This window comes from Lissotriton vulgaris, chromosome 4_1 (assembly GCF_964263255.1).
Source record: "Lissotriton vulgaris chromosome 4_1, aLisVul1.2, whole genome shotgun sequence".
Classification (NCBI taxonomy): domain Eukaryota; kingdom Metazoa; phylum Chordata; class Amphibia; order Caudata; family Salamandridae; genus Lissotriton; species Lissotriton vulgaris.
Genome location: NC_141691.1, coordinates 480112260 through 480125059, shown reverse-complemented (window position 1 = coordinate 480125059; position 12800 = coordinate 480112260). Strand labels below are relative to the sequence as shown.

Below are 12800 nucleotides of genomic sequence, written 5' to 3'. Positions count from 1 at the left end.
ACCTGGCCTCGTCGGAGGCGGGTGCTGTGGCCCAAGGAGGCCTCTTCGGCGAGCCCTTCATCAGGGAGCTGGGCAAGTTTGTGAATACGTTCACGTCGCTGGATAAGGCCCAGTCTAGCATCAAGAGAGTGTTCCACCAGCGTTTCTCTGGAGGGGCCGGTCGCGGTAGGGGCCGCGCGATCGGCCGTGGTCAGCAGACCAACAACAAAGGACAAGGCTCCGGAAGAGGTCAATACCAGACCTCTGCCAACTATACCAACTTCTACCCCACCAGGGGACAGCGCTTCGGTGGCAGAGGGTTCAAGAAGAACTCCGGACAAGGCAATGCCCCCGGTAAATGTACTTTGTTTGGATCAGGTTCCAATTGGGGGGCGGCTGGCAAGCTTTTACGGGGAGTGGGAATTGCTCACTGCCGACGCTTGGGTTTTGCAGACTGTACGAGGTTTCCATATCGAGTTTTACGACCAGCCCACTCAAGCGAGGCCCGCGCCCGATGAGTTTTTCAGAGTCAGACGCGCGATTGATAGACGGGGAGATCTCGGACTTGCTGCGCAAGGGAGCCATCCGTCTATCAACGCGCCACCCGCATGGGTTCCTCAGCAACGTCTTTTTAGTGGACAAGACGGATGGGGGCAAAAGACCTGTGATCAATCTCAAAGAGTTCAATGGGTGGTTGGTCTACCGTCACTTCAAGATGGAGGGGATCCACCTCCTTCGAGACGTGCTCCTCCCTCGGGATTGGATGGTGAGACTAGATCTCAAGGACGCATACCTGGTCGTCCCCATCCACTCCCCTCATCGTCGTTTCCTACAATTCCTGTGGGACGACAGGGTGTTCGAATTCACCGCTCTGCCGTTCGGTCTTTCTTCGGCCCGTGGTGCTTCACGAAAGTCCTCCACCCGGTGGTGGAGTTTCTCAGAAGTCAAGGGGTCCGTATGCTAGTGTACTTGGACGATATCCTCCTCATGGGGCAGTGCCCAGAGGTGCTGGCGGGCCAGCTGCGGCAAGCTGTCGGCCTGCTCCAGAGACTGGGGTTCGTGTTCAACGGCTCTAAGTCGGTTTTGGTTCCCACTCCGCAGATCACCTTTTTAGGTTTCGTGGTGGACTCGGTACAGGCGGTCTTGAGCCTGCCGGGTCGGAAGGTCGCAAAGATACGACACCTGCTTCGGCAGACGATCGCGAGAGATCGCACGTCCCTGCGACATATCGCCAAGGTGGTGGGTCTTCTCTCGTCCTCCATCCAGGCGATTTTCCCAGGCCCGCTGCACTACAGGGCTCTCCAACGCCTGAAGGCGCAACATCTGCGCCGTGGGATGAGTTACGACCAGTGGGTTCCCCTCACGGACGAAGTGAAGGAGGAAATGTCATGGTGGCTGTCTCACATGGAGGCATGGAATGGTCGGGCGATCCTCGGTTCGGCTCCGGACCTGATCATAGAGTCCGACGCCAGCAGGTCCGGCTGGGGCGCCCGGTGCGGGGATTTTTCCACCGGCGGCGCCTGGTCTTCAGAAGAACAACAATTGCATATCAATTGTTTGGAGCTCCTTGCGGGCTCCTTCGCGGTTAGTTGTTGGACCAAGGATTCGGTCAAAGCTTGTGTCCTGTTACGGATGGACAATATTTCGGCGGTCCGTTATGTGAACCATCTAGCAGGTCCTCGGTCCCGCGCCTTGGCGGACTTGGCGAAGGACTTCTGGGATTATTGCCTGTCCCGTCACATTGCGGTGACGGCGGAGTATCTGCCGGGTCAGTGCAATCAAGTGGCGGATTGGCACTCCAGACATCTCAGGGACGCCAGCCAGTGGAAACTGGATCCGGAGGTTTTCCGGTGGCTGCACACCCTCTGGGGTCCCTTCTCGGTGGACCTCTTTGCGTCCCGTCTCGACCACCAGCTGCCGCGTTTCTTCAGCTGGAGGCCGGACCCTCTAGCGGAGGCCACGGACGTGTTCTTGCAGGATTGGAGTCGGGAACAACCGTTCGCGTTTCCCCCGTTCTCCATGATAATGCGAGCGGCGGCCCAAATACGCCGCCAGGGAGCGGAGCTGGTGTTGGTTACACCACTCTGGAGGTCTCAAGTGTGGTTTCCGGTTCTTCTGGAACTTTCTTGGGATTTTCCAATCCTACTCCCCCTGTTTCCTCTGCTCCCGACAGATCCGGATAAGGAACCGCATCCCCTCGTCATACAGAACTCTCTCCGCCTCGTGGCGTGGAGGCTCTCAGGAGACGCTGGTCGCTCCCGGGCCTTTCGGGGTCGGCTGAGCACTTGCTCTCCAAAGCATGGGCCGATAGTACGAAGAAGCATTACAGATCCGCTTGGCTTAAGTGGATGCGTTGGTGTTTACAAAGGGATCTGGATCCCTTGGTCGCTGAATTTCCTGGCGCATTTGGCCGACAAGGGCCTAGCGTATAGGACGATCAATGCTATTCGATCGGCGATTTCGGCTGGCCATGACAACATCGATGGCCATCCAGTAGGGGAACATCCTTTTGTGTGCCGGCTTCTGCGAGCTATCCGCCTCGCGCTGCCTCCGGAACCCAGGTACTCCGTCCTTTGGGACGTCAATTTGGTTCTGAATTTGTTCCTGTCATGGCCGACCATTTCCTATCTGTCTCTTAAAGAGCTGTCGGCGAAGTTAGCCATGTTGTTATGTCTGGTTTCTTGTAGGCGCGTCTCTGACGTGCGCGCGCTGGATGTCTCTGCGCGCATCTTTTCCCCGGATGGGGTTATTTTTACGGTAGGCCGACGCACGAAAACGTCGTCGCGTTCTATTTCATATCCAGCTTTTCTTGACACTCCTAAGTTGTGTGTCGTGCAATGCCTCAAAGCATATGAGGACCTGACCTTGGATCTGCGCCCTCCGGGCGAGTGTCAGTTGTTGATTGCCCTGCGGAAGCCACACAAAGCTGTCTCCTCCCCCACTATTGCTCGGTGGGTGCGGTGGGTCATGCAAGAAGCGGGCATCAATACTTCTCTCTTTGGAGCACACTCCGCCAGGGGGGCCATGGCCTCTAAGGCATTCTCGGTGGGTGCTCGTCTGGAGGACCTAATGCGAGCGGCGGATTGGTCCTCGGATTCCACCTTCAAGAGGTTTTATTTTAAGCCGGTGGTGGATTTGGCCCAGTTGGTGGTAAGTAAGCTTTAAACTAGCATAATCTGAAGCCTCCGGTCCTGACATAGAATCGAAATTTGCCTAGCTTACGTAACGGTAAGTTTCAATTCTATTAAGGACACGGAGGCGAGGATTATCCCACCCAGGCTACAGTGGTGTCTCTACCCACCCGTATGGCAATAAGTAAAGCGTTTTCCTTTACATTGTCAGTACTGTATTAATCACTGAATGCTCCTCGCCTTGTTGTCGCATTCCTAGACCACCTCGCTGATGCTGTTCCTTTTTCGACAGGCAACGACGGGGCTAAACAGGACCAATGAGGCTCAAGCGTGATCTGCGCGAAGAAAGAGGAGGAAGATGATGAGAAGTCCGGTTATATAGTGATGATGGACAGAGTAGAAGGACTATGGACTATTGTTGTGCAAAGAGACTCTTGGGAGTTGTTGATTTGTTGAACATTACATCAATGCTTTATGTTTAAAGCATTTTTTGTTCTTATTATATCTTTTCCTAAGCTGCTGTGGAGTCTATGTTAATAAAGCGAAGGAAGATACAGCATAAGCCTCGCCTCCGTGTCCTTAATAGAATTGAAACTTACCGTTACGTAAGCTAGGCAAATTTCGATTCTTCAATAAACGTTACTCATCCAGCATTTTGTTGTACACCAAGGTTTACAAACCATTCACAAAACTGTTACATTTACTGTACCTGGAAATAAACCGATGACAAGAAGAAATGCTGTCCCAGTGGTTCATAAAGAAGAGAGTCCATTTCTGAAAATCAAAACAGAGACATTCATTTGTTTACGAAGCATCAACTTTGTCCAGTAAAGGCAGGCCAAATATACCAAGGCACAATACAGCGTACCTGAGAAAGAAGGGAGAGGTATCCACTTCATGAGTTTGAGTATTTGCAACCTGTAGCAGCCATTCCAGTGTGGAAGACACTTGTACACAAATTCTTCACAGTTTGAAAATCCTTCCTGCAATACAAACAGTCAGTATGAAACAAAGGCGACAAGAAACGGTCTTTCAGGGCTGAACATGGGATTGTCTGCATATCTTTACGCCTGCTGCAGCACTTTGAGTCCCTTGTTCGCTTTTCGCTTTACTCAGACAAAAAGCCCCCTGTTTTTAGCACATCATCGCTTCTAGCTCTCTTCACACCTTCCACATATTACCAAAGGTTCCTCTTGGGAAAACCTTAATTGGATTTTATCTATGGAGGCAATATCCAAGGAAACCATGAGGATAAAGGTCCACAGCAGGATCCGTACCATGGGGAGCGTGGATTGCATGAAGTGTCTATGGCCAAAACCGTGTTCCTCACCAAACCCCCAATTACCCTCATAGCCTATAATCTCTGCTTTATGAGGAATCCATACTTTTTCAGTGGAAATGGGGTGACTTTACTGAAAGTTTCACCTTATAACATACATTTTTAGAACCAATTTATGCCATGAGGGCTAAGGAAATGCAGTTATAAACTGTCCATCACCCTAATTCCAGTGAAGCAAAGAAGTGACAGCAAATGAGAAATGTTTACTTCTTACAGCTAGAGGAGAATATTTTAAGTAATCATTTCAAAACAATGCAATCAAATGACAGTAAAACACTTGTCCTGTGAATGAAGCTGGTGCATGAATCTGCCTTCTATTCCACCATTCCATCGCCACCGACAGAGGTATTCATTGCAACCTAAACGTAGCCTTCTGCTCTACTCTCCCCTCTGAACTTTTCCAATGTCTACTTCATTATATAACATAAGTAATCCATTCCAAAATGCTACACATTCTGGAAGTAAACTCCTTGGAGTAGGCTAGACTAAGGTCTAAAGATCAAACACACAGACGTTAAGTGCTGATGAGGTCTTTCAACTAAGATTACATTCAATTGGTCAAAAGTGATGACATCAGTAACTGAAATGGAGCTTGTTCATCATGAGACTTGTCTGCAGAACATAGTGAGGCAGTTGGCTTCCAGCGAGAAACCAAGGTCTGGTGACCAAAGTTGGCGTTATAGCTTCAAAGAGATCAAACTACTCCCTTTCATATAAGTCAATTACTAGGTTGTCACATTATCCGGCTTGTTGTTAGAATTGAGATGGGATGACAGTGTCCGCACGGTGAACCGAGCTAAACTTAAATTGCCAAAGTATAGAGGCAGCATAGGTGGCCCGGACTTTAAGGTCTATTGCATAGCTGGAGAAGTACAATGCTTATCCTATTGGCTGGCTGGGCGTAACCTAACAGAAATAAGTTACACAGCAGACCTGATCAGCCGGGGGCAGCTACACAAATTGAAATATCCAATTTCCACCTCGCCCCCATTGGGTTCTCTTATTGTGCATAGCCCTCGACTATTGAAAGGCAGCGTTGGGCTACTCCGCATTCTCGGCACCCTACGCATTGAGTATAACCCTGTGTGGCCTCCCCACAGCTTCAAGCAAACGGAAAAGCAAGAAAACTGCGCCCTTGGGAATGGGAGGGGGTATGGACTGCGAGTTGGCAGATGGCACACTAATGCCACATTCCAATTTTGTGCACACTCATGGACTAGCAGAAACACTGTTTTTTACGTATGCAGGCATTCTTCGCCAGCACTCGGCACCAGATGGGAAAGAACCAGAAACATATGAGCTACTTAAAGCACTACAAACCATGGTAGACACCAAATTCACTGGCTTTATCGGGGACATTGGGCACACCTCATGACACCCCCAAAGCCCCCCACATCCTAGTTGCCCTAAAGGCCAAGTGGGAGGCAGACTTCAACGAGAAAAATCTGACAGGGAATGTAACTTTTTACTGGAATACCCCAAGAAGATCTTGCGTACCTCTAGATTTAAATGTATCAAATTCTCTAGATTAAATATAGCCTATCTCACACTACACAGGATCAGCAAAGTGTTCTCCGCAGCTTCCTCAACTTGCCCTTGATGCCATGCTTTGGACGCAGACCTTATGCACACATTATGGGTGTGACCCTCTCTATCAGCATATTAGGCCAGTGTAAAGGTAGCTCTATCGGAGCTGTCTGCCCTGTACCACTGGCACACACCAGAACACTATTTTAGGATTATACTCTAGACCCAAACGCTCCAGGTTACCGACACGATTCACAGATTTGTCTTTGCTGTTGGCAAAGCAACTGATAAGACACTAGAAGTCCTCACTGGGTTCCCCGGTTGTTCAATGGCAGGAGGAGATGTCACACTGGGGTCTAGCCAAAAGTGTAGCCTTACGCCGGGAGGAATATAGAGGCTTGCACAAAAGACACACATCGTTGGAATGGGATACATTATTAGAATTGTACAGACATGTCGGAGGACGAGCTAAGAACGGTGACTCGCTGAGCCCAGGCTTGGCACAACGTCAATGATCCTCATCCACCAACCTCACACCACTTATGCCATGGCCCGCCATCCTCCAGCACACATGCACCGATATGGACAGTACCTAGCCCCACAGCAGATCTTACAGCAACATGAGCGACACTGAGCTCTTCCCACCAAGGTGCACACAGACTTATAATTCTCAACATGCATTTCTCCCTATTCAAAGATCAGATTATGGGTGACGACGTCTAGTTACAAGGGGTTGGAAGGGATGGACTGAATTGCATTTAATGAATATACACCCTATAATTCACGTTGCTTAGTTTGATAAGACTAAATGGCAACACCCTGTTCTATTTTGTAAATTGTCATGATCCACTTATGAATTGCATATGTATAATATAACTAAAATGCAATAAAGTTTGTTAAAAACAAAAAGTACAGGTTGTCAGAATTAAAACAATGACATGAAAAATAGGTAAACACTTAACAGGCTTATATTGAAGGAAAATAGTTTAGTTGCAAAAGGGCATGAAATGGCTTAGCCAAACTAACATGAAAGAATTGTAAATGAATCGCTGAACAAAGGTTTATTTTGGCCTTGGTAAAGAGACTATAGGTAACAAGGGACACTTTACAGCTCTCTGCAATGTCTTCTGGTAAACTGATCTAATTCAAGGAAAAGCCTGTGTTGTGGTGCCCTATACCTATTCAAATGAATACCAGATCAGACCACAAATGGGACACAAGTTGGGTATGATTAAGCATTAATTGCGTATTCTTGAAAGACTGTGGACAAAGATTATAGGTAGTGTTATAAGGATTACAAGCAAACCTATGTGAAAAAGGCTTGCACACGGAGACTGAGTTCATTCGTAAATGCAGGCCAGCTTCCCGAGACATTACACAGAGGAATGGGAACAGATCATTCAAACTGGGTCTGGCAGTAGTGAACTCCCACAACGATCTCGCTAGAGTGGGGGTGTTAGTCATAGATATGAGTAATTAGGAACAATTAACATGGTTGAATTGCTTGTGTTTTTCACTATTCTAATAATGCTTGCAACAATGATGTAGCTTATCTGTCTAATAATCACAGTTCATGTTTGCTTGGATTAGATCTTTTCAATAAACATTTGAAATGATTTTATTGCCTCTTCTCTTCGTGAAACCCTGGGTATGTAAAAGTGACAAACGAATGGGTTAGCTCTGTTTCCTGGAATTCCTTGGGACTAAGAGTGGTCATGTTTGAGGTGGTCGACAGCACATATAGCTCTGATGGTTTCAAAGTTTACTTGCGTACTGTGAGGTAGCCGAACCAACATTTACTGATAAGAAGACTCAGTCTGATTGGCTGATTGGCTCCTGAGGCGGAAAGCCGGGAGCAGGGACGATTTTTAAAAAATTTTATTTTGTGTATAATTCACTGTGCTTTTAAACTGCCATCCACTCTCACCTGCATCTTGGCATCTTAGAACAGCGCTTCTCGCTGCAACGACCTCTTCCCTTCAGTCGCCATTCCCGAGGGCGAGGCGAGACACGCCCCCTCGGCTGGCCACGCCCCCCGCCACGACTACAAATAGCGCGCGCCAACCTAGGCGCTGCATTGCTGATTGGCTCCTGAGGCGGAAAGCCGGGAGCAGGGACGATTTTTAAAAAATTGTATTTTGTGTATAATTCACTGTGCTTTTAAACTGCCATCCACTCTCACCTGCATCTTGGCATCTTAGAACAGCGCTTCTCGCTGCAACGACCTCTTCCCTTCAGTCGCCATTCCCGAGGGCGAGGCGAGACACGCCCCCTCAGCTGGCCACGCCCCCCGCCACGACTACAAATAGCGCGCGCCAACCTAGGCGCTGCATTGCTGATTGGCTCCTGAGGCGGAAAGCCGGGAGCAGGGACGATTTTTAAAAAATTGTATTTTGTGTATAATTCACTGTGCTTTTAAACTGCCATCCACTCTCACCTGCATCTTGGCATCTTAGAACAGCGCTTCTCGCTGCAACGACCTCTTCCCTTCAGTCGCCATTCCCGAGGGCGAGGCGAGACACGCCCCCTCGGCTGGCCACGCCCCCCCGCCACGACTACAAATAGCGCACGCCAACCTAGGCGCTGCATTGCTGATTGGCTCCTGAGGCGGAAAGCCGGGAGCAGGGACGATTTTTAAAAAATTGTATTTTGTGTATAATTCACTGTGCTTTTAAACTGCCATCCACTCTCACCTGCATCTTGGCATCTTAGAACAGCGCTTCTCGCTGCAACGACCTCTTCCCTTCAGTCGCCATTCCCGAGGGCGAGGCGAGACACGCCCCCTCGGCTGGCCACGCCCCCCCGCCACGACTACAAATAGCGCGCGCCAACCTAGGCGCTGCATTGCTGATTGGCTCCTGAGGCGGAAAGCCGGGAGCAGGGACGATTTTTAAAAAATTGTATTTTGTGTATAATTCACTGTGCTTTTAAACTGCCATCCACTCTCACCTGCATCTTGGCATCTTAGAACAGCGCTTCTCGCTGCAACGACCTCTTCCCTTCAGTCGCCATTCCCGAGGGCGAGGCGAGACACGCCCCCTCGGCTGGCCACGCCCCCCCGCCACGACTACAAATAGCGCGCGCCAACCTAGGCGCTGCATTGCTGATTGGCTCCTGAGGCGGAAAGCCGGGAGCAGGGACGATTTTTAAAAAATTGTATTTTGTGTATAATTCACTGTGCTTTTAAACTGCCATCCACTCTCACCTGCATCTTGGCATCTTAGAACAGCGCTTCTCGCTGCAACGACCTCTTCCCTTCAGTCGCCATTCCCGAGGGCGAGGCGAGACACGCCCCCTCGGCTGGCCACGCCCCCCCGCCACGACAACAAATAGCGCGCGCCAACCTAGGCGCTGCATTGCTGATTGGCTCCTGAGGCGGAAAGCCGGGAGCAGGGACGATTTTTAAAAAATTGTATTTTGTGTATAATTCACTGTGCTTTTAAACTGCCATCCACTCTCACCTGCATCTTGGCATCTTAGAACAGCGCTTCTCGCTGCAACGACCTCTTCCCTTCAGTCGCCATTCCCGAGGGCGAGGCGAGACACGCCCCCTCGGCTGGCCACGCCCCCTCCAACCTCCTCACCCACTGGTATAAAGTATGTGTCTTGGTAGGAAGCGCAGCGGACGAGCGCAGCGGGCGCGACTTTTGCGCGCCGAAGGCGCGCCTAAGGCAAGCCCGTCTGCGCCCGTCCGCGACCGACCGGGACCAGGGGCCATACCCCCTACAGGCTCCAGTACACCTGAGGCAGCCATCATTCGCTACAATCGTATCGATCTACTAGCCCTGCGTAAACCTATTGAAACAACAAACTGCATCCAAACCGGCCCAGGTCTATACTACGGTCCCATCTCATGCCGTTCTTGTCATTGGACCAGCCTGGGTCAATCCTCAACGGATCTCCACATGATCCCCACCAACCCCCAGCATGAACTAAAATGTCTATATTTTAATGCCAGATCACTAACCAAGCATGCACTCGACATATGGGACATCTTAACCTCCAAAACGCCAGATCTGGTTTTTGTCACCGAAACGTGGCTATCAGATGCCAGTGCCCCGGACCTAGCTAACGCTCTCCCCCCCAATTATAAAATAATAACACAAAACAGACAAAGCAAGAAAAAAGGAGGCGGAGTCGCCGTAATTTTTAGGGACCACCTAACTTGCCTAACGGATACAACTAATGCGGAGCCTGAACATGAGCTACTACCATTTAGAATTCTCGTTGAGAATCATGTCATGCTAGCGGGCGCAGTCGTCTATAATCCACCTGGACAACAAATTAACCTCAGTGCGAAACTCCTGAATCAAGTACTCCCTTTGTGCCTAAAACACAAAAACTACATGATCATTGGAGACTTTAATGTCCATTATGAAAACCCCAATGCCCCTGGAGTCGCTCAGCTTAAATACGACATGGAAATCCTCCAACTGAAACAACTGGTCGATAGCCCTACGCATATAGCAGGGCACACCCTGGATCTCCTTTTTACGAACATCGAGCCGACCACTCTCAAGGAAACTCTCCCCCTGTCATGGTCTGACCATTTCATGCTCTCATTCCTACTTGAACTTCCTGGCAAACCCGTGAAAATCAGATCCTCCCCCCTCACCTCCAACAGAGCCTGGAAACTAATCAAAGACTCCAATTTCCAAAATCATTTTCACGAGACAGATGTCTCCCTACCAGATAACGAACCTATTGGTAACAATGCCGTCCGGCTAGAAACCAGCATCCGCCAAACATTGGACAAAATTGCACCCCTGCGAGAAGTTAGGAAAAAAACAACCATTAACGAAAAATGGTACACCCCCTCCCTCAAGAGCCTTAAAAGGGAATGCCAAAAAACAGAACACCAATGGAGACAAGCGAAAAACCCCACAACCAGAGCCAACTACACTGCCAAAAGGAAACAATACATCCTTGCCATCCGAGAGGCAAAAAAGGCATTTTTCGTGCAACGAATCAACGAAAACCACAACTCGGCAAAAGAGTTGTTTAAAATTGTGAAGGAGCTCAGCAACCCATCCTGCACCTCGCAAAATCTCACCCCTTCAACAGAAGCATGCGAACGGATTAGCTCCTTCTTCTCTGAAAAAAATCAATAAAATGTATTCAACCTTCACCCCCTCCCACACCGTCCCCCCCTATGATAACTCTGACGTACGCCCATCTATATCCGACAACGACAACGATCGCATAGACTTGGGCAACTCCCCTCGCCTATCCAACTTCCAACCACTCTCCGAAGAGGAAGTACTAACAGTCCTTAGAGCAATAAAATCTGGCTCCCCTGCAGACCCCTGCCCACACTTTGTATTCTCTGAAATTGCACCGACTCTATGCCCAATCATCACCAAACTTTTTAATCAATCTCTCACCTCCGCGTCCTTTCCAGATTGCTGGAAACACGCATCTGTAACCCCCCTCCTGAAGAAAGCTGGGGCCGATATTCTCAACCCAGAGAACTATAGGCCTATTTCACAACTCCCTTACCTCTCCAAAGCACTGGAGAAAATGGTTAACTCACAGTTATCCAAATATCTTGAGGACAACTCGCTTCTGGACCCCACCCAAACTGGATTCAGATCCAACAATAGCACCGAGGCTACGCTGCTGGCAGTGTCGGACAGTGTCAGATGTATCACTGACCAAGGGGGTTCGGTGGCTCTGATACTGTTGGACCTGTCGGCAGCGTTCGACACAGTGTCGCACAAATGCCTACTGAACATTCTCCGGTGCAAAGGTATACAAGACACAGCTTTGCAATGGATTGAATCCTTCCTGTGCAACCGCACCCAAGCAGTGCATATGGGCCAATTCCATTCAGAACCCCGCCCCATCGGCTGTGGAGTCCCACAAGGGGCTTCCCTAAGCCCCACTCTCTTTAATGCCTACGTATCATCCCTGGCCGACATCGGAAGAAAGTGGGGCATCGGCATTTGCTCATACGCCGACGACACGCAGCTGATGGTGACCTTGGATGAAAGATCCGAAAAATTAGAAACAACTAAAAATAAACTCCACAGCTGCCTCTCTGAAATGGCGGACTGGATGCGTAACCACTGCCTCAAGCTCAATGCCGGAAAATCCGAAATCTTATTGTTCGGAGGAGCTAAACTATCGTGGAATGATTCTTGGTGGCCACCGGCTCTGGGAACAGCCCCCGCCCCGAAACAATATGCCAGGAATCTGGGCATCATGATGGATGACGCACTATCCATGAAGGACCACGTGCGCACACTTTGGGGTAAGGGATTTGCAATCCTGAAACTCCTCGCTAAGATCTTCACATGGATCCCACTTGACTGTCGTCGTACGATCACCCAGGCCCTCCTAGTCAGCCGCCTGGATTATGGCAATGCTCTATTCGAAGGAATGAACGAGCAGTTGTTCTCCCGCCTTCAGGTCCTGCAAAACCAGGCTGCCAAGCTGGTATGCAACAAAGGCAAACGAGACTCTGCATCGGCATGTCTAAAACAACTCCATTGGCTGCCGATGCGCCAGCGCGCCACATTTAAACTACTTTGTCATGCGCACAAAGCCCTCCATAAAACAGGCCCTACAATCCTGCAAGGGAAAATCGAATTTTACATTCCAAACAGGAACTTAAGATCCATTAACTCAGCCCTAGCAAAACCCAAGCGTATCTACAAAACAAGAACAGGAGGACGAGCCTTCTCGCATTTGGCGGCCAAACGATGGAATGAACTACCGATGGACCGGAGACACACTGTGAACCTTCTTTCATTCCGGCAAAAACTCAAAACACATCTCTTCCCCAAATAATAACCCCCCCTGCTCAACCTCAGCAGCCCTTT

The 12800-nt window shown here is 49.6% G+C and overlaps 1 protein-coding gene across 2 annotated transcripts in view; it reads right to left on the bottom strand.

Moving 5' to 3' along the window:
- The window catches only part of CENPI (centromere protein I), a 508210-nt gene that overhangs the window by 149388 nt on the left and 346022 nt on the right, over nucleotides 1–12800 (bottom strand). For both annotated transcript variants that reach the window (XM_086964635.1, XM_086964636.1), the window contains exons 13-14: nucleotides 3979–4093; nucleotides 3820–3884 (exon numbers count right to left, since the gene is read on the bottom strand). In XM_086964635.1, the coding sequence (XP_086820761.1) occupies nucleotides 3820–3884; nucleotides 3979–4093 (180 nt within the window). The remainder of the gene's footprint in view (nucleotides 1–3819; nucleotides 3885–3978; nucleotides 4094–12800) is intronic.